We start from the raw sequence: 26,779 nt of genomic DNA, 5'->3' as shown, positions 1-26,779 counted from the left end.
CAAACGGACCGAGTACAAACTGTATTTGTAAGATTTTTTATTTTTTCAATTTGTACTTTGTTGGGATGTTTGTTCTTTGATAAAAATTGAAACTTCTAAATTGAGATAATAGAAACTCTTTGGAAATGGAAGATTATAGTGTTTATTTGATTGTTGTGCAAAAAAAGAGAATAAAAACTCTTTGGAAATACTAAAGAGATAATTAAACATTGAACCTGAGCGAATTTATCTGATTGCATTAAATGTTGAGTGAAATATTTTGTTTTATTAGGCACTCAAAAGAAAAAAAAGATTTTTATTTATTTTTTATTTTGCTTTGTATTTGATTTAGTCTAAGGTTTCTACATGGAGATACACAACAAAACTGTGAATGTCATCATACAATAGTTGGATACACTACTAGTAATATTGTGTATGTCATGATTCGAGGCTCCATTAGTAATATTGTGAATCTCAGAGCTTCATATGATGGCCATAATCTACATGGAAGGGGACCATTGAAGAAGTGCCTCAATGCGCCACACTTGACATATGATTAGATTGTGAAGTATTTGGGCGATGCGCCGCACTTGACATCTGATTAGATTGTGAGGTATCTGCGCGATTTAGATGTTTCCTCCGGTATCTCCAGGCCACTTGAATGAGGATTGCAGCACGTGATCTCCAGTAGGGTGATTCGTACCTACAATGAAGCAAATTTCAAGTTATTATGTGGGGTGCTTGACAAGAAACTAACATGCCCTTTTCCAAGAACAATGTCCGAGTTATTTTAGCTCGGTTTTAGGAGGGCTGCAACTCTTTAATATATGAGAAGCAGCAGCTAATTTGGAAAGCAACTGGATTCTTCTCAAAAGCCTCATAAAAAAACCTAAATTACACCAAAAATTTGGTGAAAAGCTTGTTAGAGTGAATATATGAATGTGTGTGGTATAGTATGTAATTTCCTAAAAGTACAAGTGGTATACAAACCTTCAAAACTTGTTGCAGAACCAAAAAATAAGAAAAAAGAAGAATTTATTTGCTATACACGGTTATCCTAACGCAATGCTTAGATACCATATGAAATCTATGGTGAAAATGAAACGAAGCTCTTAATTCACATTAGCCCCTTCTTCCCTCATTCATTTAAATAGGAGTAATGCTACACACACTCCCACTTTCTCAACACCTTTTTCCCCACACCTATAGGAGGCTTTTAAAATCAGATTAAAATCCAATAAAGATCTATCACAAATTCAATGATAGTTTTAAAAGCCACCTATAGATGTGAAAAAGTGGGAGTATGTATAACATTACTCTTTAAATTTAAGTCTATACAAGAATATTTGAGGTATTATGACAGTGATAGGAGGACATCTCACAAGGACAATCTAGCCTTCTTCTACAAGGTTTGGAAGAACCAGATCAAACAATAAATCCCACTCCATCTCTCTAGATTTTTGATAAAAATAAAAAGGTGGCAAGAGAAGCCCTCACTCTTACAGAGGCCAGCAGAAGTTTAATGGAGTCTTAAAAGCAAACCTACTTAAGGTGGTTTTGATTAATCAAAGTTTTAAGTGATTGTCTTTACGAGGTTTGCCATAGAAGTAAAATCCTAACACAACTTGGAAAAGCAAAATTTCCTAATTAGGAAAGGAAACTTCCTAATAATTAAAGAAGGTTTAACCTGAACCTAACCTGAACCTAAACTAGATTTAGAACCAAATGACTACCAACTCTCAAACTAAGCAACCCAAAGCATCTGAAACCTATATGTATGGATGTATATATATTTTCTTAATCTAACGGCATCAAATGTTTTCGCATCAAAAGTACTCCTCCAATACGTAGGATCTATTATGTGATCTACTAGTACCCCATGCTGGCTTTGCAAATTTTCAAGAGTGCCTTCCCCACCAAGTTTCTTGTGTTTTATTAAGTATTTATGAAGAAATGGGCCTCATGTTTTCGGCTAAAGTAGCTTATATGGGCAGGAAAAATAAAAATCTGAAAAGAACTTTTTTGCATTAAATATTTTACTTGGCAGGGAAGGCAGAAAAGATAAATGAGAACAATTAACTTGTTCTTATGAGACTCAGATACATGTTGACATAGAAATAACCTTATGGCTCCTTGAACACGTGGATTCCGCAAGAATCTTGTAAAAAGACTGGTGACTTCTTCAAGGTCTGCAGCTTGGAGTGAAAATGCTTCTACATTTGTTACGCAACTTACTGTCCTGCTGCTAAGCAATCTCCGTCCAGGAATCCTTCTTTTTCTCTCATCTGCAATGGAAACCTCGTTGTCTTCAAATGCAGGCAACTTACAGAGAAGCCAAAATTCTGGCCAGGTCTACTAGGCCCTTGAAAATTCTCAACAGCTAGTTATTGATTAAACTCGTACCTTTATTTACTGAAGAATGCTCAAGACACCATGAGAGAAGTTCCTCACCACAAACATCCCCTTCAGATAAGGTAACCACATTCCCATCTTCTCCCTTGCTCTCTGTTTTTCCACGTACAATGAAAACCATCTTGTCAATCAGACCACCTTGATACAAAATTTTGCTTCCTTTAATGTATATCTTTTGTCTGACTCTCTCACGAATGGCATCTAAGACAGGTTCATCCATCAGAGCAAAAATCCGAACCTGCAGTATATTTTTAAAATCTCATAACTTGTTTATGAATAGATCTAAAGTCAATGACTGTGGTACCAGCAATGTTGACTACTTTTAATGTCCATTTTGATGTCTCAAATAGTTTGCATGCATATTAATTGCTGTAGTTTGCATGAAAGGTTTAGAGAAAAAGGTAGTAGGTCGTTACTGTTACGTAGGCTACCTCACACATCTTATTATATAGGTTTCGAGAAATATAACAATGACCAAAATACCCACAACCCTAATAACTTTTCTAACATTAATAAATATCAATTGCAGGAAACATCTATTACCCAAATTTAAAGAAAATGGAAGCCAGCATTATGTCTATAAGACTGGGATCAATTATAAGTTCTAAAATGATTTTCCATACTGACCCCGTTCAATTCTTCTAAGATGTCCTAATGTAGTCTATAAATATCAAACTCCTGAAGGTAACCTGGGGCTTCGTCTAGGTTCATTGTTTTAGACTAACAGATCTGGCAAGGCATTTCCAGGATGCATGAGAATCAAACAACATAAAAGTAATTATTTAGAACTCAAACATAAGTACGGTTCAGTAAGCTCCAAAAACCATAGAGATCTAAATAACAGAAAAAGATATGGAGATTACGACATCATCAAGGCTATAAGCAGTACACTTGATATCTCTATGCATTAAGTCCCTCAGCTAGAACAGATCTGAAAATTAGTAGTGTGATTTTTTCTTTTCTTTTTTTTTGTAACAAACCGGCATCCATTAATACAGAAACAGGTTACAGGACAGACACGAAGCTAATAAAAGCTTAGACATAAAGCTAACAACAAGCTTAGACAGATTAACTCAATCCAGGCAAACCCCTAGCACCTCTAAGCAGATGAAAGTGGATAAGTTCTGCGAATGCAGCTTGAGAAAACCTTTGCCGTGGCGCAATCTGATGAATAAAACCATCGGGAGTACGAATACCCTTATCGAACATCTAAACAGGCTTCCTAAAAAGCAATGGAAATTTAGATGAAAAGTAACAATGGAAGAAAGGTTTCGAAAAACCAAAAAGAAAAGAAGATCCACTTCACAGACAGAGAGTCTAAAGCCCAATTGGATCGGGTTAACCAATAAGCAACACAACAGAAAGTTACATAAAATAACAAAATAAACTCAAAAAACAGCGGCTGCACTAGAGGAGGTCTTCGGTGGTGAGCTGGTCCCACGCGCCGGCGAGTAAGATCCACTCGCTGGAGCGTGTGGTCCACACGCCGGCACGTGGAGGTCTGATTGGGGTGCGGAAAGCAGCGCCGGGTAGCTGGAGCGTCGGTGATGCTAGAGGAGGGGCGCGTTTCGGCCAAGGGTTGATGGAGAGGAGGAGATCGGGCTTTTAAAAAGTGGATCTTCAAGACTCCATAGATCTGGCCAGCGAAGCGTTGTAGACGATCCACGACGGGGGAGAAGTGGCCGGAAAGGGGTGGAAGATGCAGCTGTTGTTTTGTGAGGGTCGGGGATAGATCTAGAGCAAGCTCTAGAGAGATAGGAGTTCTCTCCTGAAGAGAGAAACACAGCAAAAAGAAAAGCATAAAACTCTAGAAAAGGGGAGGAGGAGGAGGGGATTCCCCTCCTCCTCTAGCACCGGCAGCAGGTTAGTTCTTTCAAGGAGAGAGAACAGAGCTTTTTTCTTTCGGGAGCAACTTCAATTAGTAGTGTGATTGGCTTGTTAGAATAGTAGTAAATGATTAAATTTCATTCCCTATCAGCTTAAGTTTTTGAGCTGAGTTTTTATTGGTTATAAAGCCCTGAAAAATTACAAACGTTTAAGTTGGATGCCAGAATGATATCAGAGTAGGTAGTCTTGAGTTCAAACACCATCTCCACACGTTTAAAATTCCATGTGTTATCCCCACTCATTGATTGGGAGTTTGTGCCCACATGTAAAGGAGAGTTTGAGCCTATACATGAAGGAAAATATTAGAATAATGAGGCTATGTTTCTTAATGAACTGTATTCTTGTATTATGTATTCCCCTCAAAACAAATACATTAACAAACAACTAAAAAAACAAAACGCTTTTTAAAAAATTGTATTCTTACCTTGTTGTAGGACTATCTTGACAAAAGACACATGTTGAACTTTTTGTTTTGCAAAGGTAGGAGCTAAATTATTATTTTTTTTTAAAAAAAGAATTAAAGTGGCTATGTGACCATCCTAACTGGAGGAGCCTCTGAAGATGGATGCACATCCACTTTTTTTTTTTTTTTTTTAAATAAGGCTCTACATCCGTTTGGGGTTTCTCAAAATAAGCAAGTGTACTCTATTAGAAAACATTTTCTCAAATATGGACCCCACCAAAATACACTTCTAAAAACACTTCTCACCTTTATACCACATCAAAACATAATTTTAAACCAAAAACACAAAACACACCCTGAAATACATTAACAAACATAGCCCAACTGATCCAATTCACCATTTTCTGTTTGTTTAATTTTTTGGAACTAGTAATCTGTCAAGGCTCAACTTAAGCGTCTTACTTTTATGGAGATGGGTTTTCTCAAACACGCAAATCAAGAAAAAATAAGGAATCTTAAAACATGAAACTCCAAAACAGAAAAGAAATGTGAAATAACAAATTAAAAATGGGATATTAGGGTACATGTATATAAGAAACACCAAAGCCTCAAAAAACTTCACAGGTCCAAGCTATCCTTCACTTACTATTCTTCACTTCTTCACTTTAATGATGGCCATATGATAAGGGAGAGGTTGATTTCAATAACTGATGCGGGACAGCCTTGGAACTTTGGGATTAAGGGGCTGTCTTGCTAGAAAGGTGATGATCAAAGAGGGGAATAGGATTAAGAGAAGAGTAGAAGCCTAGGAGAGATTATGAGATGAGATTGATGAGAATTTCAGGAAGAAAAAAGGGAATAAAGAGATGCCGAAAATTCATCTAGGGAAAAGGATATGACAGCTGAGAAGATCAGAGAGAGAGAGAGAAGGGAGGGGTATTCAAAACAAACTCAATTTCAATTTGTTCCTCCACTACCAAAACAGATTATAGATTACTTCCTAAGGAAGTGCCCACTGTTCTATGAAACGCAATTAGTACAGCTCACTAGCTGCTAGGGCACTAAAGAATAGCAACTGCCACCCAGAAGCAACTAGCTTTCTTCACCGTTAAGCTCCTTGACACCAAAGTATTTTCACCCTAATAACTAGCTACTGTTTGCCGTAAAATTTAGGAAACTATCACCACAAAGATCAAATCCTTGACTAATAACCAAGCTAAATTAAATCCTGGAGCACACTTTTATCCTAAGTTTGACTTTTCAACATGAAAAGTTTCAAATAGTCCACTAGAGACGCCTGTACTGACAGCCATAGCTTCTTGGTCTCTTTCTACGGCTAGTTGCTGCATAAATTCTCCCCCTTTGAAAAGAACTTAATGCTGTTGCATTAGGGGTTGGACCAAGGGTTCCATCTTTGATCAAGTTAATACACTTTAGGAAATAACTCTAGGCCAACCTTTTTAACTGAATCAACAAATTTAAGAAGAAAAGATACTGCTGCCCTTTTCAACTTTGTTGCCTTTGAAGTCCTTTGCAGGCACTAGTTTTACGTTGTGCTTCAAATGAAGATCTGTTATTGTATGCAACATGGTGTTATTTTCACCAAGCAACCATGCAAGGATTAGAATATCATTCAGACTTCAAGCCCAATTTTCTCACAGCTCTTTGACACAACGTTTATGCAGTATGTATTCAAGAAATTAGTCATGTTACGAAGCTCGGACATTATGATGCTTACTTTCTTCACAAATTTGAAGAGATGGCGTCTTATGTCTCGCTGAAGGTCTTCAGGCAAATTCTCCAAAAGCACTTCTTCATTTACCCCTCTGGTGGCAGCCCAATTGTACCGTTCAGCTTGTCGTACTTGCCTACATAATAAGCCAATTATATGGGTCAGGTTGTTAATAAATCCTGCACTGAAATGCCCATTTGAGTAAGAGAAATCCTTCATGAACAAACATGAACAAATTAACAGTTGTAAGCTATTGTTGAGAGGTTTCCATGGAAAATATTAGAGAGAAAGAAGCTAGTGCAACTTACTTAGCCTACCTCACACATATTATTATATAAGCTTTGAGAAATATGACAATGACCAAAATATCCCCAAACCCTAGTACACTCTTCTAACTCCCCCTAAAACTGTAGCATATATATCATATAAACCCAGCTGGGAACAAATAAACTCTAACCGGTTATGACATAAAGACTTTGTAAACATATCTCTCTACGCATGAATATTAGCGTTCAATAGCCTGCCTGTTTCTAATTTTTCAAAGTTCTTCGGATTTTGTTCCTCTTTTTCTCTATATTAGGGGTTTATCTTGTATACTTCATGTGCATCCCTTTACGCTTGTTTCTAATTTTTCAAAGTTCTTCGGATTTTGTTCCTCTTTTTCTCTATATTAGGGGTTTATCTTGTATACTTCATGTGCATCCCTTTACGCTTTTAATGAAATTGAATTATTTATTAAAAAAAAAAATCCATAGGAAGAGATGCAATGCAAACAGAAAAAAACTTTTGTTTCAATCGCAATACAAATTTCATTCTCTGCCATAAGTGTCAAACTCCGCAGCTGCTCCTTATTGAGAGTGTCCACTCTAAGGAAAGTGAGATGGCCTTAGAAAAGTGTGGTTCGGTGGCTTGCCTTTGAAATATGGAACATGGGAAGAGGTGGATCAGCTCTTCAATCATTCCTAAATCTGAATAAGGTTCATGTTGATTTTTCTTTTGAAGGGAGGGGGAGGGAGATGATTGATAGGCCTCAACTGGACAGAGGCTGCAATGTGTGTGGTGTGTGTGCTCTGTTTTTTGGAGGAAGGGAGAAAAGGAGAGCGGTACATTGGGGTAGTTAGTATAGTCGTGTGTGATGTGTTAAGAGTGGTATTTGTGTCTTGCATGTAATGCATCGAGTGAGTTTAATGCACTTGTGCGCGTGAGCGCTATGCTAGTGTGAAGTGTTCATGGTTACGTGTCTGTTGTGGGGTGACTGCTGTAGGGCTGCATAGATAAAAAAAGAAAGTCACTTAAGTGTGTAGGCATAGGAGAAAAATTGCTATCTTTGCTCTGAGGTTGTTCCTACCCTAAGTAGAGTTGAATTCAGCATTAATTCAGTACTTCTGTCTTCCATTTTTCTATAGGCTCATCATTTCACAACAGAGAGGAGAAAGAGACACAGAACAGGGGAAGAAACGATCCCCTTTCTACTTTTTTATCAGTACAAACTAATATGGGGTCAGTTTTAGATAGAGAGGAGAGAACATGAGGAAAGGAGAGAAGAATGAGAAAGTAGGAAGGAGTAGGATGAAGTCGGTGAAAAATAGTGGTCATGGTGATGTCATCCTTAGCCATCTTAAACCTAAATTACTTTTTGGTATTTTCTTAAAATGTGTGATTTTGTGATATAATATTACAGCATAAGGACATTTTAGGAATTTATGGGACAAAACTTGGAATTGTAAATTGTTAGGAGAGATTGTTGTTTACAAAGAGGTATCTTTTATTTGTTCTTTTCTTTTTTAACGGAATTGTAGTTATGTTAATCTATGTTCATGGCCCACCATGAAAACTTTTGGAAGGTAAATAAAGGCATGGTGTATCGATACTCTAGGGATTTGTCTGGCAAAAATATTAGTCCAAGTCAAAGGCTCGGAAATATTCACTTGATATGTAGAAAACTATATAACATGCCAACAAGAATGTAAACAAAATGATGAGGATGTCATACCTTCTTAGTTCATCTGACAAACGTCGATGGCTCATCCACTGCTCAACGTCACGACGTCTCAGAGACATTTCTAACCTCCTAAGGGATAACCAGCAAAGGAAGAAAAAAAGGCAACTGGTCAAAAAAGCCCAAAACTTTGGTGGTACAATTATAAATTCCAACAGTAAAAAATAAAATTTTCTTTTTTTTCTTTTTGTTGGATTTATTGACAAGCATGAATGAAATCATAAAAAGAGATGTCTATAACTAAATATACAAGTTTGGAACTATATTTACAGAATGATGGCTATTAGTGTGTTTTAAAACTAACTAGTGTGTTTTAAATTTGTTGTTTAATAAAGAGGAAAATGAATTAGATATAGAAATAGCAAAGTAATCTAAGTATCCAAGTCCAGAGGACCTCAGTCATATATCCTCTCTAGCCAGTTGCATATGGGTAAGCATGAGTATTTGGAAAATAACAAGCACAAATTAAAGGTAGGGATATCATTAGGCATCATAAACACAATATTAGCAGCAGACCACTAATGTGCAGGTTAGGTAGTAGTAAGCATGGATATATATATAAAAAAAAAAAAAAAGAAAAAAAAAGAAAAAAGAAACTGGCTTGGTTAGAAGAAGCTAGGTTTAAGGTTTGGGTGGCTTCAAGAAGAAAGACATCATTCCATTGAAGAGACATATATTCCCTTGTGCCATATAATCATGCTCTTATCCTCCATAAATCTCTTATCCAAATGGCCAAAAAGCTTTGGTGGGGTGACAGGAACATGCAAAATAAACATACTACATCCTTCGCAAGCAGATTTCCATGAACAAAAATTTATGAAATAGAAATCACCACCATAGTGAAAAATTGTACCTCCGACCAAGAGCCTGAAGAAAGTTTTGCATATTTCCAATTAGAAGAGCGAAGAGCAAGAGACCCAGTCCAATGATGCCCATGGTAAAAAGGACTTCCCAAACAAAATAGCTTGGAATTTGATTTCCAGCCAGCGTACTGATTTGCTTCATAGAATCATATAGAGATGCAATCTCAGGGAATATCATTAATCAGAAGACCTTTCAGAACAAAATTAATTGAATCACTTATGAACACACTTCCAATCGTTTTACTAACGGGAACATTCCAGGCTATTATGTAATCCAATCTAAAAGCATTTTGAGACGAGTAATTTTCTTCAACGGTGGTGGACGCTAGAAGACATGTTGTCAAAATATTATAATAATCATAAGACCTTGAAATTGTCAATTAGAGCTTCTATTCCAATATCACGCATAGCTCACTCAATTGGGCATAAAACTTCATGAGACAAAACATATAGGGGATAATATTTGATTCATTTTTAGGTTTATTTACAATTTTATTTCATATCTAACAGTAGCCATTTACATGAGATATTATGTTCCTAGACTAGTCCTCCTAGGCACAACAGATATATTTCCAAGGCACCTCAGGCATTCTGAGGTCAATACCATGAATATCCTTCAGCAATTGAGGCTTCCCATATAAAGATAATTATGGGTCCCATGTTCAAACAAGTGTCACTAAATTTGAGGTTCCATATCCACTTACAGGATCCAGATTATTTCCCTGACACACCTTGCATAGACGGTAGGGCCATATCCACTTCATGTACTCTACTTAAAGAATGAAAATCTTTTAGCTCTATACTTGCTCATATGAGTCATTTACATTGGTTTGGGATCTCAGCCTGGTCAATTAAAATGTTCTGTTTTGGGATTGTGTCAAGGAGAGACTTTCTCATAGACATCATCCTGCTACATGAGGACCATTATGAATAAGTCAATATATTACCACCATATTTGAGGTAAAGAGAGCATCAACTGATCCCACTTCCCCATCATGAACTGGTAAAAAAAAAACTCAAGTTCTAGTAAGACACCCCTCTCGACCAATTGTTATAAACATGTCTTGTAAATCCCGGCATGGTGTCTAATTTGGATCCTTCATTTAGTTAATACCAGTGCCCAATTGCATCTTCTAATATTAATGTGAAAAACAAAGATAATTGATTAGTACACAATAAAAAGTTGGCGAAAAACATAAAAATTCAAGGTATGTAATTCAACTCCATATACCACAGATTCTTGGATCAATTCCAGCTCAAACATTGAGTTTGTCAAGCAAGCAAAAGTGAGGCATGGAACTGAATGATAGACCTTAAGAATTGGATGTACGCTAAGCATATATGTAAAAACTATTAAAGAATATAGTTAAATGAATTATGATCTAAGGACAAGGAGAAAAAAAAGTCCTAAATGTTCAAATAGAATTTTGGAATTGCACTAGGCTGTAAAGAATTTTGTAGTGTCAAGGGCATATAGATGATCATTTAAACAAATTGTTATCTTTATTTCCAGCCATTGCTACACAGTGTGCAGGCCACTCTGCATTATCTTTGGAGAAGAGTTGATCATACAAATATTTCTATTGTCATGACCCAACATATCATGTAGACACAAGTACGAATATTCATACACAAAACAACAGCTGCAACATGTTACATTGAGCTTCGGGTCAATGCCAAATAAGAGATCAGGAGGAAGTTGGCCAACAATGTAACCAAGTTCACAAATATATAAACACTCCCACTCAATGGTAGGATTGCCCAAGAAGGAAATAAAATCAAAGAGAACAAAGGCAGACGTTTGTGAAAATGGCAATGGCTAAACCACAAATCAAACTGCAAATTCATAAGAACTTTGGATTTTGAATCAGATGTTTAAGAAAAGATGGGGGACATAGATCAGGGTGAAAATGACGAGAAGATATTAAAATGGGCAAACAATACAAAATAAGACAGATTGAAATAGCGAGCCCTAGTAATGGAAGATAAACGTGATGAGATTTCTACAATGAAATTACATTTTCCGAATCATCTTGCTGGTCTGTTGCATTCTTTTGCAACAACAAAAATTACACCAAAAAAGTTCCTGCAATAGTCACAAAGATCTAACTACACAACCTCTAAAAACCCAAAAAGATGAGTTGAACATGAGGAGCAATGTCCAGATATCCAAACAAGCAGCATGATAAAACTTTCCATGTATCTTCTTAACCCTCTCTACTACACAAGTCTTTAATTAGTTTAAACACTATACAAACAAAATTCAACTTGTATGAGTAAGTACAGCACATTTCAGATGTACATATACAGCAAAAATGAAGAGAGATAAAAGCAATACCTGGAATCCCCAAAATAATGAATATGTATATCTGGTTATGATGCTCCCTTTCGTAGTAAGATTGACAGCTTGAATATAGATTCCATAATCAAAGCCATCTGGAGTCAAACAAGCACTAGCATTCGTATTGTTTTTCCAGGGCTCCCAGTTTCGATTGGAACTAAAATCATATCCATGCCCACAGTCTATGAAATCCACGCATTGCTGAATTCCAGAATTATGGCAGGCATCTCGAAGACATTGATTAACCCTCTGGGTCAAGAAAGAGGGGGCAAAAGGAAAACTTAGTAAATCATTAAACAAAAACCTTCATGCATGTAGTAAACAGAATGATTGGCCAAGTGAAGCAAGGAAAAACAATTGCATGCTTCACCAGCCAATATGTTTTTCCTGCTTAAACATAAATGCATGTACAAGGGAAAGTGTAAAGTTCAAGAAGCATTCCGAAAACAGCAAGGAGAAGAAAATTGTCTGGGTTAACTACATTTACCTCCCTCTAACTACCATGATTTTTGCAATGTCCCCCCAATCTACCATTGGGGTTGCAAAATGTTCCCCTTCCACAACCCAAAATGACAAAAATACCCTCCATAAAGGTTAAAAATGACTTACCTTTTTCTCTCTTTTTTTTTTTTTTCTTTTTAATCTTATGGAAGGTGTATCTTTTCCACTGGGAGTCGGAAGTGGCCTTGACGGGCATTGCAATGGTAGGGATAAATGTAGTTTCTCCAAATTGTCTAGATGAAAGAAAGTTCAACAAGCATCCTTAGAAGATATGACAACTTCCACCCACCTGTAACCCAAAGAGGTACCAGAATGACCCAACAACATGGCCAGACAACATGAAAGTGAGAAGATTTATGACAAAATTTGCCCATGCTGACTCGAATACAAAGCCAATTGGAGACTGACCACTAAGTAGAGGTAGACACCTATACAACCTAGGAGCGTACTGAACAAGAACGGCTGCTCGTAAAAGATTTTTAGCATAATTTGCTCCTGATGCTCCCAAATATCTTGGTAGAACAAACAATATTATGATCTGCAGCAACAAAAGAAAAAGAAACAATTGTAACAAGAACAGTTAATGGAGATATACTTATCATCTAAGAAAAGCATGTACTGTCACATTACTTCGCAGAGAAACAGATTGATTGATCCAGGTAACCATTTTATAAAAAAATTTATGCAATTTGAGGATGTATATACATGCATCTTTTGATTCAAATAGACATCTTAAAAAGCAATTATGATTTATTTCCTTTTTAAGACGCATGTAAAAATGCTCACCCACCCACCTACGTCTGGGTGTGCACACACACACATACAATCAAATATTGATCACTTTCATCCTTTCTCCACCAAATTTTGTTTTTTTTGTTTTGTTTTGTTTTGTTTTGTTTTTTTTGTGTAGATTTCGATAACTAAAATGGTCAGAAAAGTTGGCCACTTCTGATAGACCTTGAAGTTGGCTTTTGGTTCAGCAAAAATTTGTTGGTGAAGTGGCCTTTTCCTCCATGTGCCGTTGGGGATTGTTCATCAATTACATACCAAATTTCTAAATATCTTTTGGTAAATCATGTCTCAACACATTATAATATTGAAGGCACATTTCACTATACGCAGTAAAACCGACTTTAAGAGACCTAAATAATATGATACTTTGAGGGGTCAATGTCCCACTACACACCCTGGATTAGAGCCATGATGCAATTTGTGGTTTCTAGGGTCTTGAGGCCTAGTGAGGATTGACATTACAAAGGAGGTTGTAACTTGCTATGAAGAAGGGATGAGCTCCATTCACCTTTGAGATAACTGAGTGGTCCCCTTGGGTTAGTGAAAGGGGTGTCATTGCTTCACTAATGTAGTGAGAGAATATAATGCTCGGATATATATATATATATATATATATATATTGGATGGTCCATAACAATATTGAGGTATCTTGTCAAAAACCACATAAATGTTGTTTAACCTTGTTGTAGTTTGCATAAACGGCTTAAACAGAAAAGGTGGAGGCACATTACTGTGTTGTTATTGTTTTTACATAGCCTATCAAGCATCTTATTATATTGGCTTAGAAAAATATAACAATGACCAAAATACCCACCAATCCTAATGACTCTCACAAACCCTAATACCTCTTTTAACACTCCCTTAAGTTGGAATAGCTTGGAGCACATAATACAAAGACTTGTAAAAATAAAAATAAGAAAATTCGCTAAAAACTTCAATGGGAGGTCAGATCTTGTCGCAAAACACCAAGGCCAGTAAGATCTTGTCGGAAAACACCAAGGACCGGTTGGAACTCACTGCTAAACACTTGAGGCCGGTCGGATCTCAACAACCAACAACAAACAATCAAGATTTGATCATATCTCACCACAAAACACCAAGGTTGGTAGAATCTTGCCGGAAAACACCAATAACCAGTTGGAAACCGCCGTAAAACGCCAAGGCCAGTCGGATCTCGCCGCAAAACACCAAGGCCGGTCGGATGTCAACAACCAACAACGAACAACCAAGAGTTGATCTCGCCGCAAATGATCAGAAAATGCCTAAGACAGCCATGAAAGCATCCACTAAGGCCACCGATAACCAACAATGCCACAAACAGCTCTAATGACCACTGCACAATAGCCAACCACCGAGAACCACCGTGAAACAGCCGGGTTCGAGAACTACTGACAGAGATATCAAAACAAATACAAATACCGAAAATCACGAAGAACCACCGAAGCCTACACCGACAACAAGATAAACTGAATTTTCTTTTTCTCCAGAGTCTCACTACGACTCTTTTAGAGCTTCATGAAGGCACCGTCCACACACGAGGTGCTACCACTGGGACTATAAACACCAACACCAAGATATCAAACATCAACCACAAGAAAGAAAAAATCAAGACTACAAACGAGGGATTAGACCAAGGATCTAAGCCTAAAGCTTTGATACCATGTTGTAGTTTACATAAACGGTTTAGACAGAAAAGATGATACCATGTTGTAGTTTACATAAACGGTTTAGACAAAAAAGGTGGAGCCACGTTACTGTGTTGTTGTTATTGTTTTTACGTAGCCCACCACACCTCTTATTATATAGGTTTAGAGAAATATAACAATGACCAAAATACCCACAAAGACTAATTAATGACTCACAAATCCTAATAACTCTTCTAATAAGCCTGATTCTCTCCTCAATATTGTCTCACTCTTCCCACGAGATACACTCTAAATCAATTCCATCGAGCTTCTCTCAATGTGACTCATCTTTCAATCCCTTAAAGATTCAGAACACCTTTCACTCCAAAAGTCACCTTCCAAAAGATATGTTCTTCAAACCTATATCTAGAAATTAGAGCCTAAACAAATATCAACAATATTAAATGAGCAAAATCCACATAATTAACGTAAACTGAAAAAAGCATATATTTTTCAAAGAAAAACAAACTTAATTTAATTTAATATGACAAAGTAACAACGAACACATATCCACAACAAAATCGGCATTAAGCTTAAACTTTGAATCTTCAATAAGATCTTAACACATTAAGCACATGGATGTGACATTTATGTAGATGGTGATGAATACAAACTTGAAAAGGGGAAGAGAGAGAGGAGGGAGCCCTTACTTGAGGAAGCGGTAGTACAACAAATAAGTCAACAAAAAAGAAGCCACGAATATAATTGAGAGCAATCTTTTTTGGATCGTCAACTAACTCTCCAGCACCAACCACTCGTGACTCGGGGGCCACAAAAGCCAACCTAAACTGCAAAAGGAAAGATAAAGCAGTCAATGTTAGAACAAAGGATCCAACCAAAGCGAAGACCATACCAATGGTATAACGATTGGAGACATTGGATGTCACGAGTAAAGTTTTTTTAAGATATTACTCAAAAGTTGAAACTTGAAACCAGTAAAGTTCTAATATTATAAAGTATTTTTGTTTCCTTCTATTTACCTTATTGTTCAATAACATACAATAAATTTAAATAAATATACCAGGAGGCATATAATATGTGATATAAGATGAATATGTACAATGGCAAGATCAAAAAGCTTTCTAAGGATAATAGAGACAAGTGTAAGAACCCATACTTCTTGCTTGCTTAAAAGTGAATATGAATGCAAAAGCATATCATTGCTATGGGACTAAACTAAAAATAAAGAAAACAACAAAAATTATTTCAAAATCTTTTTTTTTTTCACTGGGCTTTTGATCACACGAGTTGCATGTGAGAAATTTGAGTGATAAAATAAAAGTAAATTTCTTTAATGGGCTCAACGTATTTATACAGTTAGGGCTGTGCAGAAAATGGCCCAACCTGTGCCAACCTTAGTTTCTGTGATGGCAGAGAGTCAGTTCGATTTCGAAGTTACATAAATAAGTATGTCCATTTGGTTATCGGGTTTTAATATTCAAACCCAAACTAAGGGTAAGCATAAATACATAATATATATAGCATGCGGCAAACAGTTAGTAGCATGAGCCCTCACAAACTAAATGCTGTCCCAGTTCAAAATTTCCCCAACTTTACTTCCACCAATTCAATTTGTCCCTCTCTCATTTCACTGTCAGATTCGTCAACATCCACCATCCCCATTGCCACTGCTGCACCAATTAAGATGACCAGCCCCCTGGATCCTTGACTACCCTCCTTGCTTTGCCTACTTCAAGTGCTTTCTCTCCATTCTCGCCGACCTCATTGACCTCCACCTTGTTCACCTCCAAAAGATCATCGACTATAGCGACGCCGGGCAGAACTAAGATTGTTTTGACAGCGTATGATAATAGCAGAAACTAATCCTAATGGAAAAGGAAAACCAAATCCTTATTGAAAAAGGAAAACTAATGAATAAATAATAAATCCACACTAATATTCTTCTCCTGCATCATATAGCTTCAACACTGATTTTGTTCAATTTGTGTTTGTTACATGGCTTTATAGATTGACTAAGGATTTGGACGCAAGGAGGTGAAATTTGATTTGGGTATTGGTCATTGGGTCCCAAATGCTAGTGATTCTGGACCATGTGCACTTCCAGTATGTTATAGTTTGTATGAACGGTTTAGACACAAAAGATGGAGGCTATTATATTATTCAACTATTCAACTTATGTTAACCTAATACAAGCATCCTATTATATAGGATTTGGGAAATACCTTAAAGACTAAACTACTTCCAAAACCCTAATGACTCAAACCCTAACTCTTTTAACACTCCCCCTCAAGCTGGAGCATATGCATCATATGAATCTAGCTTGGAAGATACAAGCAAACGAAAAACAACTAGAAAAACATACTCTAACACTCCCCCTCAAGCTGGAACAGCTTGGAGCACACAATACAAAGACTCATACAACTAACACGATAATTTAATAAAACTTCAAGGCCGGTCGAAAACTCGTCGGATTTGATTGGATCTCGCCGCAAAACGGCAAGGCCGGTTGGATACATCGATCACTAACAACTTGGGATCAGTTCTCGCCACAAAACACTAAGGCCAGTCGGATACATCGATCACAACATTGGATCGGTTCTCGCCGAAAAACACCAAGGCCGGTCGGATACATCGATCACAACATTGGATTGGTTCTCACCGGAGAATCCAAGGCCAGTCAGAGCTCGCTGGAGAAGACAAACCACTCCGGCCACTCCAAAAACAGTGGCTATAGAATCAATAGATGACCACATAGTAACTTTTCAACAACTCAAAATCAAACCACCGGATTTTTTTTTTTCTTTTCCGATGGCCGTTGCAACTTTGCCGGCCACCACAGATAAGACCGAAAAACACAGAAATACACCCTGACAGAAAAATATTTTTGTTTTCAGGGAAGAATTCTCACCCAGCAGCATTGACAACACTGCTTTTTTTCTTTTTTTCTTTTTCCACCAGAGGTGTTCCGGTCACCATAAACAATATAAAAAATAATAAAAACCTGCTTCGAAGGCGCCAACAAGAGAAAACTTAACGATAGATTATCCAAGAATCGAAACAAGCTCTAATACCAATTCTTATTTTGAGGGAGGCACTTGATGGGCAGGCAGGTTTGTTTTTACGGTTCTGCTCAAGCACTTGTTTGGAGTGGTGGGGCCAGTTTGTTTAGCTACACAGTAGCACATTATGTTTGGGATGTACTGGTGAAAGGCTTTGGGCTATGGCGTTGGTGGTTGCAGCAATTTTCACAGGTTGTTTGTGGATCATGGGCAGGTAAAGTAACTCTCATTTGGTAGAGCATTTCGTTTATAATGTTCATCTCAGGTGTTATTGTTGCACTTATATGCTATTTTCTTCCTATTGTACCTCTCTCTCTCTCTCATTCTTCCTGTCTCCTCCACCAACATAGCTCTTGCCTTCCGCTGTCCCCACTCTTTCTTAATCCAACCAACCCGACTAATTTCTTGAACCACAGTGAAACCAACCCACCAGTTTTATGGGTGCTCTAGGTTGGCATCGGGTTCAGATCTTTTAAAAGTGACGAACTAGGGTCGGTGTAAAAATCCTTTCCAAAAGTGACCAACCTGACCCATGCAGGCCCTTTTATACAATACATAGGTGCCACAAGACATTGCTATTGCTTTCCAGGTCTTAGAAACGTGGACACCCCTGCATTTTCAGCTGATATGTTTTACTTATGTTGTGATCTGCCCCGTGGTAAACAAATCTAATATGGAATTCTCTTGCTACCATTTTAGTCTCATGACTTAAGACATACAAACAAATCTAAACGAACAAATTTAAGCAGGCTTTTCATGTTGCAATGTTTAGGTCTTTTCTAAATGCAAAGACATTGGTAGATATAACAAAGGCAGTCTAAAACTCTGAAACAAATAATGCCTGCATCAGTAGGTATTCAAAGATAGTTTGACGGATTATTTACAATATTATTGAGAACAAAATAACAATAATGTGAAATTTTTAAATGAGCTTTAGCATATGGTCCATATTAGCAGGTTAATTAAACAAATTACCTGAAGAAGCATATGGAAGAAGTATATGAGATCAGTTAAACTTCTGAAAACCACAATTGTTGTGGTCATGGGCTGGTCAAGAACTATACACAGATTATCCTGCATTCAAGGAGTGGGGAAAAGCAAGTAATTTTGTGCAAATAGTAAACCGCAAGAAAATTATATTTTTCAAATCTAAAATATGGTTATAAGAAGTTAGGAACATGATCACAGAGGATAGAGACCATGAACAACTAAGATTTTCAGCCAAAAATTGCATGTTTTATAAAGGAGATAGATGTGATTTATATGTTTATAGTAGAAAGACCAATTGCTATCCAGTCCCAATTTTATTTTCCTCCTCTGCCTTCCTCCATTTTTCTCTATGTTTCTTGTACCACAAAGAAAGGCAAAGAAAAAGAACCCAGATACTTGTAAAAGAACCCATTTTTCTCTATGATTTAGACTGTTTTTTCCCTACTTCTTCCTCCAATTTTTATTCTTCTCTTTCAGTTAAAATTGCCTGGTTCTGAAAGAGGTAATGAATTTACGGTTACTAATTGTTTAGTTACTGATAGAGGGAAGAAAATGGAAAACAAATTTAATAAAGAGGGGCAGTTTTCTTACACAGCAGCACTCATCCATTCCACATACATAGGAGAGTTTGTTACAATCATTGGGGAGAAAATTCTGAGAGTTGACTGCCTGTAGGGCCAGCTGTAGGTACAACTGGCTCTTTCTAGAAGAGTACAAATAATATAGTCTAGCATTCTAACACACCCCCTCAAGCTAGAGGATATATCTCATATAAGCCCAACTTGGAACAAATTGACAAACCGATTTTTACATAATGACCTTGTGAAAATATCAGCAAATTCGTTCTCAGACTTTATAAATACATATCTATGTCTCCACTCACTATCTTGTCTCGGCCAAAATGGTAATCAACTTCAATGTACTTAGTCCTCTCATCGAACACATGGTTGGAGGCATAGTGAAGCTTCTAATAAATAGTATGCCACGCCTTGGGGCTCTCTTCAAGCATCAAACAATACGAACAACAGCGTCCCAATGTGAGAGTCTCAGAGCCTCTAAGAACTAACTCAATACTAATTGCATATGAGATATCTGACAATGTGATGGTTAGATAATTGAGTTTCCCAACTAGTCAACGGTATCTGCTAGGATCTAAGAATAACTCTCCTTCGCAAGTTTATAATTCAGATCTCAAGGAGTATCAACAGGTTGAGCACCTAACAATCCAGTTTACTCGAGGATGTCAAGTACATTCTTCGTTTGAGATACGTTGGTGCCTATCTTTGACCTTGCAACCTCAATTCCCCAGCAGTACCGAAGTATGTATTTTTCAATATACATAATAAAATGTGTGAAGTAGGCTATGTATCATTGAAACAAGCCTCATCTTTCTCTCCATATTTACTTGTGCAAACCGAATCACAAATATCATCTAGCATCCATATGTTGGACTTAATAAGATTTGAGAATACTCCCAAAACACTAAAAATTAAACAAAAACTTATGAGATGGTGGCAACTTGGTATGCAGATGGATCATCATATCTGGCTACTAGCTCTTAATCAAGTAGGGTTTATGACTTTGTTAGAGAGTCTTTTATAATGGCTCTAGGATTTAATGGATTGGCATCCAAATCAGGTAGCTTCTATCTCTTACATAGTCTCCCCTATAAATCTCATTATACCCATGTTAAAATTTGAGAAACCATATCCTTATCAAGCGCACAACTCATCAACATTAATAACTTCAAAATGAATCTAACTTTATACTTACAAAAATCATCTTCTAAAAAATAAATAAAGGAGGAGAAGCATACCTTTAGTACAGACAACAAGAAGAAAAACAATGGGTCCACAAAAATTGCCACCAAGCAAGAAATGACAAAAAATTTGTTCCATTGTTGCACGACTTTAGCATGAGGATTCATGACACCAGGAATATATTGTTGGAGAAAAGAATAAAATCTCCTAGCCCAGCCTTTAGCATCCCCATAGAGAGCATTATGGAACTATAAACATTCAAAATAAGGAAAACTGCATAAGATCATTGAAGTATTTGTATGCATATTTAAAAAAAAAAAAAAAAAAAAAAAAAAAAAAAAATTTGTATGCCATTATTCTAGATAACAAAATTATTAGTAGTAAAACATGACAAAGTCAAAAGGATATAATGGTATGGTAAAATGTGTGTGTAACCTCAAGAAAAATTTTCCTAGAAAGATAGATAAACAAAGTGTTTGCATAACAACTACAACCAACACCCATTGACATCTAAAACCACCTCCAACAGCAATACCACTGGACAGTAAAGTATAACCACCAACTCCACAAAAATCCGCATAACCCCTATTGATGATAACTGTCAACCCCACCCCCATTGAAATCTGCACCACCTTCATCCAAAAGCACTATAAGCACCACAAACACTTCCTTCTGCTCTTGTAATCACCACAAACACGTCCTCCATAACAAAATCATCACCAGCTCTACCAATCCCATTACTCCGCTGCCACTTCAATGGTACTGATGTGATTACTACACCCATAACCCTAATCACAAAAATTATGTCATTTGTGATGCAGAATGAAGAAAGAATATTAGTTTAAAGTTAGTATTATTTTGTAATTGTTTTTAATATTTAATTTATGTTTTTAGAGCTCGTATTTAATAATGGGCTTGGCCCAAAAGTTAGTCACATTAGGGTTAGGATTTAGTGTTTTAGTCTATTTAAGCACAAGTTTCAATTGTATTGAACAAACTATGATTAAGAAATAAACAGTTATTTTGTTCTTTGAGAGTTGTAATTGCTCTTTTATGCGGTGAGACGCCAAATTTATCCAATTGGTGAGACACCAATCTTTTATCTTTATTTTGTTCTTCATCCGTGCTGCGTCACTTTGCCACCAAAACTGTTACTAATACTTTCAATACCAGGCCCACACAATTTTCTGCCTTTTTATAGGCAACAGAGCAATCTACCACGTATTCTTTTTGCTTCCAACAAAGCACAAAATGCAAAAAGATATATATATATATAATGTCATTCATATTTCTCTGAAAACTAAAATAGTTTCAAAGAGAATATTACCATACAAGACTAGATTTAGGACAGCAGCACTTAAATTACAATCCTTTTGTAAGATGTTCATGGCCACTACCACAATTAATTTTCAACCCCTTTGAAAATGAAAGCCTGTGTTTTATTCTCTTTTGTGTTTCTTTTATTATTTTTTTCCCGGAGTTGGGGAATGGAGGAATGGTTCATGCCTGACAACGAGAAATTCAAGCTTAATGAAAAAAGTACCCCCTACACTGAAAAGTAAAGCCCAAAACAGTTAGTTACAGAAGTTAATGAAAATGCTTATTGGGGGGACGCCTTGCGCACCGCTGCATATCTCATCAATAGGATGCCTTCTCGGGTCATGGATCTCAAAACACCCCTTGAGGTGTTGCCCCACCTTTCTCTACTTCAAAAGGTGTTTCTCCGAGGGTCTTTGGATGTGTTTGTTTTGTCCATGTTCACGGTCCAGCTCGGAGTAAGTTGGACCCTCGAGCCCTCAAATGCATCTTTGTAGGTTATTCTCCCACACAAAAGGGGTATAAATGTTATCATCCCCCATCGAGAAAACAGTTTGTCTCAATGGATGTTACTTTCTTTGAAACGCAACCATATTTTTCCTCATCCCAAACTCCTTTTTAGGGGGAGAGTCCGAGGGAAGAGGATTTTTTGACCCCGTTACCTATTCCTACCCCTAAGCTTGAGCAGGAGAAACAATAGCTTACTAATGAGTCTCCTACTTGTAAGTCATATGTGCCTCTTATGGAAGAGTTGAGAGTTTACTCCAAACACCAGAAAAGGAAGACCATTCTTGATGCTACATGCCAAGCATCTGATCCTAACTCAAGTGATACTACTTCTTTTCCTTATATGAATTATGTAATACTTGTTGTCGATGATATCAATCTCTCTATTGCACAACGCAAAGGAGTCAGGTCATGCACACACCATCCCATATCTAATTTTGTTTCCTATTAGCATATTTCACCACTATATTGTTCCTTTGTGTCCAAATTGCCATTTGTGTCTATCCCTAAAAATCTACAAAGGCACTCAGTGATTAAAGTAGAGGCCAACAATGCAAGAAGAGATGAAAGCTCTTCACAAAGACAATACTTGGAATCTTGTTAAATTGCCTAATGTAAAGAAGGTTGTTGGATACAAGTAGGTGTTCACTATCAAGCATAAGGCTAGTGGTTTTGTGGAATGATACAAGGCAAGACTTGTTGCAAAAGGTTTTACACAAACTTATGGGATTGACTATGAGGAAACATTTACTCTAGTAGCAAAGATGAACTCAATTAGAGTTCTACTTTCGATAGCAACAAACTTGGATTGGCCTCTCTCCATCAATTTAATGTAAAAAATGCATTTCTCCATAGAGATCTAAAAGAAGAATTATACATGGAAATTTCTCCTGAACTAGAAGATTCAATCCTATATGAAAAAAGTGTGCAAACTAAAGAAGGTTTTGTATAGCCTAAAACAATCTCCAAGAGCATAGTTCAAGCGGTTTTCTCGTGCTATGCAGAGATTTGGTGACAAGCAGAGTCAAGCTGATCATACACTTTCTATTAATTATTCCACTCAAGGAAAGGTAATAGCTTTGATTGTGTATGTTGATGATATTGTAGTAATGGGAAATGATGATGGGGAGATACAAAACTTAAAACACTCTCTCGTCATTGAGGTAGCAAGGTCAAAGCATGGTATATTTATCTCCCAATGGAAATATACTATTGATCTTCTCAAGGAAACATGATTGCTCAGATGTAAAGCCACTGATAGTCCAATGGAGGTTAATGTTAAACCAAGAGAAATTGGTGAGTCCTTTGGTGGACAAAGGTAGATATCAATGATTGGTTGGCCAATTAATTTATCTATCTCACACCCGCCCAAACATTGCATATATTGTTAGCGTGCTAAGTCAATTTATCATTCTCCACGAAAGCTTCATATGGTTTACCGAATCATTTGCTAGTTAAAATCCTCACCAAGTAAGAGATTGTTGTTTTCTTGACATGATCATTTGAAAATAGAAGCCTATACAGATGGATCGGCGATCCACATCAAGGTATTGTACATTTGTGGGAGGTAGTTTGGTCACATGGCATAGCAAGAAACAAGCAGTGGTTGCCAAATCTAGTGCAGAAGCAGAATTCAAATTCATGGCTCATGGAGTATGTGAAAAATTATGGTTGAAGATACTCTTGAAAGAGCTTGGGTTTGATTCCAAGGATTCTATGAGATTGTTATTGGGACAATAAAGCGGCCATTAGATTGCTCACAATCTAGTCCAACATGATCGAATCAAGCATGTTGAAATTGATCAACACTTTATTATAGAGAAACTCCAAGCAAGTATCATCTGCACACTATATGTGAAGATAGGAGAACAACTTGCGGATATCTTGACAAAGGGAGTGTCTAGTAGTGTTCTTCATTCAACGTTATGCACATTGGGCATGTGAGACATCTATGCCTCAATTTGAGGGGGAGTGTTGAAGATGAAAACTATTTTCTCTCCCATTTTATTATGATTTTGTTTACTCTTTTATTCTGAGTGCAATCTCCTAATATTTGCTTTCCATATTAAGCTTTGTATTCTCTCCCATTTAAACCTATGTAACCGAATGAAATAAAATCATGGAATAAGAGCATTTCTCTTCCTCTCTTTTTCATTATTCTTTTCTACTATATGGTCCCGCACCTGGGCAGAAGTGTTAAAGTATTAATTAAATAATTAAATTCATAATTCCTATAAGCTTAAGCTTTTGGGATTTTTTTTTTCAAGGATAAGTGGTGATTAAACATATATAACAACAAAAGCTTGACCGGGACATTTGTTACTGTGCTACAAATGATTTTTTTTTTTTTTATATAAATATATATATTTTTTTTGTAAGTAATGTTATATATCGAGAGCGCAAAGGGGCTCAACCCTAGTACACAGGGAGTAGACAAGAAAGCAACTAAGAAGGAGAGACAAAAGAGAAAGAAGAAGAGAACATAAAAAGAAAATCAGGAAAGTTGATCACTAATGGAGCTAGCCAACCAACAGTCCAAGTGAAAAGGGTGTACAAGAAGAAGTATATAAGGTCCTCAAGATTCCTAGACAAATCCTCGAAGCATCTAGCGTTCCTTTCCATCCAGATGCACCACATGAGGCAAAGAGGAACCATCTTCCACAAGATGGCGCTTCAGGATTTGCCACCCGCCCACCAACTAGCAAACATCTCCTTGACGCTTCCAGGCATAACCCAACACAAACTGAACCGAGAAAAAATAACATTCCACAAGGTGCGCGCGATTTTTTTATAAATATGTGTTGCAAATGATTTACTTGAAGGTTTATCTCTTTTAGGCCCTCAAGTTCTTTATTTTGTAACCATCATATCAGATTAAATGAATGTAGTTTTTATGCTAATGAATGTTGAAAAATCATTTATGGAAAATCTTTTAAGTTTACCATCTAGGAGCTGAATGTCAGATGCATGGATAGGATTTGACATCTCAATCTGAAACTGGGAGATGCCAGGAATTGTATAACTAGAAAATTAGGTATGAACATCATTCCATAGAACCACATACGGGGAATGCATGATCACAAATGGCAAAAATGGCTTACTCAAACAGTTAAAATAAATATAAAACAAAATAATTAATGAATTACAACAAATATTCTTGCTATTTATACCAAGTTTTTGAGGGAGGAAATCCTATTATGTGACAGAAGCAGCATCAAACTCAAAATCTATGCAACAAGGTAGATGGCAAGAGTGAAGTTTTAGCTATGATGCAGGCATGTGGTTAAAAAACTGGACAAACAAAGCATATAATACAAGGCCGCATGAAACATTGTAGTCAATGTCTAGGATAAGACAGAAAGAACACCCTATAGGTTAAGAAAGGAAAAGCACCTTAGGATCAAATACAGATGAAGCTTTTGAGTTCTTTTGTTGAGCTGCTTTGAAATTGTGATAATTTATTGGGCAAGTTGTGCAATAAGGATCATTGCACATCCCCAACTGCCCAGACCTCAGTAAATGTTCATTTTTGTTAGTGTAGATGTCATGCAGCAGATCATCCTGATCCTTTCCCTTCGAAGAAGGAAAGTTTCCTGCCAAAGGTTCCACTGTTTTGGATCCTGTTATAGCTTGATTTGGCCAAAAAAGGTTTTCAGGTTTACGACTAACATATAATGGACCACTCATCTGTATGAATGGAGTTCTTCTTTCACTCCGTAAAGGACCAGTATGGCCCACACGGATAGCTTCACTTTCATAGGACTCCATTGAGGTCATAGGAATGGAAATTGATGAACTCCTTGTCCTGTATGCCAACTTTTGAAATTGGGAATCCACATGTTTGTCCATTGACTGCCCATTTGTGTCTGAAAGCATAGGTATATCGTCTTTCTCAAAACCAGCCATCTTTCATTAACTAGATCTGCAAAAAAAAAAAGTATAAAATAAATATTCAAAATGCATATGTGCACGTGCTAGAACTGCATTAATATTTGAAAGTGGAAAATTTCATACAACTCCAGAAACCTTTAAATAAAGTAGAGGGGGTAGCACAAGAAAAATCCAAAGTTCAAATGTCAGTAGCAATCATAGTTTAAAAAATTGCTAACATATCTCATATCTCGCACTAGATTGGTACCAGTCATGATAAACAAGAACGATATTTAAACAATAGCTCAGAAATGTATCAGCCGATATAACATATTTGTCCACAAGATATCAGAAAATATTGACAAAAACATCAGAAATATTGTGAAAAACATGTGAAAATTTTAGCAGAAAAAAAAATTAAAAAACAAAATCCATCAGAAACATCAAACTAATAAAATAATCAAATATCAGTGGCCGCAAATCGGCCTGATACTGTATCATCTTTGCCAGACAACTCCGATATCTCTGATATTTTTGAAATTCAAATCCTTGGTGACTAGTCCAGGTAAGTATTAACTTTCTTATATTGATGCAAGGAAGAGAAACACATTCCGGATAAAACTTGGTGGACCATAAAAATATTATTTATATTGTTATGCTTGTAGTTTAAATTTAGAAACATTCACCTGATTGACTTCCAAATTAACATAGGAAATTAAGC

General features: G+C 36.7%; 1 protein-coding gene across 1 annotated transcript in view; it reads right to left on the bottom strand.

Moving 5' to 3' along the window:
- Positions 1-281: 281 nt before the first annotated feature.
- The window catches only part of LOC132185800 (probable cyclic nucleotide-gated ion channel 20, chloroplastic), a 53,150-nt gene continuing 26,652 nt past the window's right edge, over positions 282-26,779 (bottom strand). Inside the window, exons 2-13 of the mRNA XM_059599593.1 lie at positions 25,582-26,110; positions 20,421-20,612; positions 18,590-18,688; positions 15,245-15,382; positions 12,407-12,655; positions 11,614-11,865; positions 9,266-9,411; positions 8,407-8,484; positions 6,420-6,549; positions 2,383-2,629; positions 2,102-2,264; positions 282-682 (exon numbers count right to left, since the gene is read on the bottom strand). Of these exons, the coding sequence (XP_059455576.1) occupies positions 511-682; positions 2,102-2,264; positions 2,383-2,629; positions 6,420-6,549; positions 8,407-8,484; positions 9,266-9,411; positions 11,614-11,865; positions 12,407-12,655; positions 15,245-15,382; positions 18,590-18,688; positions 20,421-20,612; positions 25,582-26,094 (2,379 nt within the window). The 5' untranslated portion in view covers positions 26,095-26,110 and the 3' untranslated portion in view covers positions 282-510. The remainder of the gene's footprint in view (positions 683-2,101; positions 2,265-2,382; positions 2,630-6,419; positions 6,550-8,406; positions 8,485-9,265; positions 9,412-11,613; positions 11,866-12,406; positions 12,656-15,244; positions 15,383-18,589; positions 18,689-20,420; positions 20,613-25,581; positions 26,111-26,779) is intronic.

This window comes from Corylus avellana, chromosome ca6, assembly GCF_901000735.1.
Source record: "Corylus avellana chromosome ca6, CavTom2PMs-1.0".
Classification (NCBI taxonomy): domain Eukaryota; kingdom Viridiplantae; phylum Streptophyta; class Magnoliopsida; order Fagales; family Betulaceae; genus Corylus; species Corylus avellana.
This window is presented reverse-complemented; position numbering and strand designations above follow the sequence as displayed.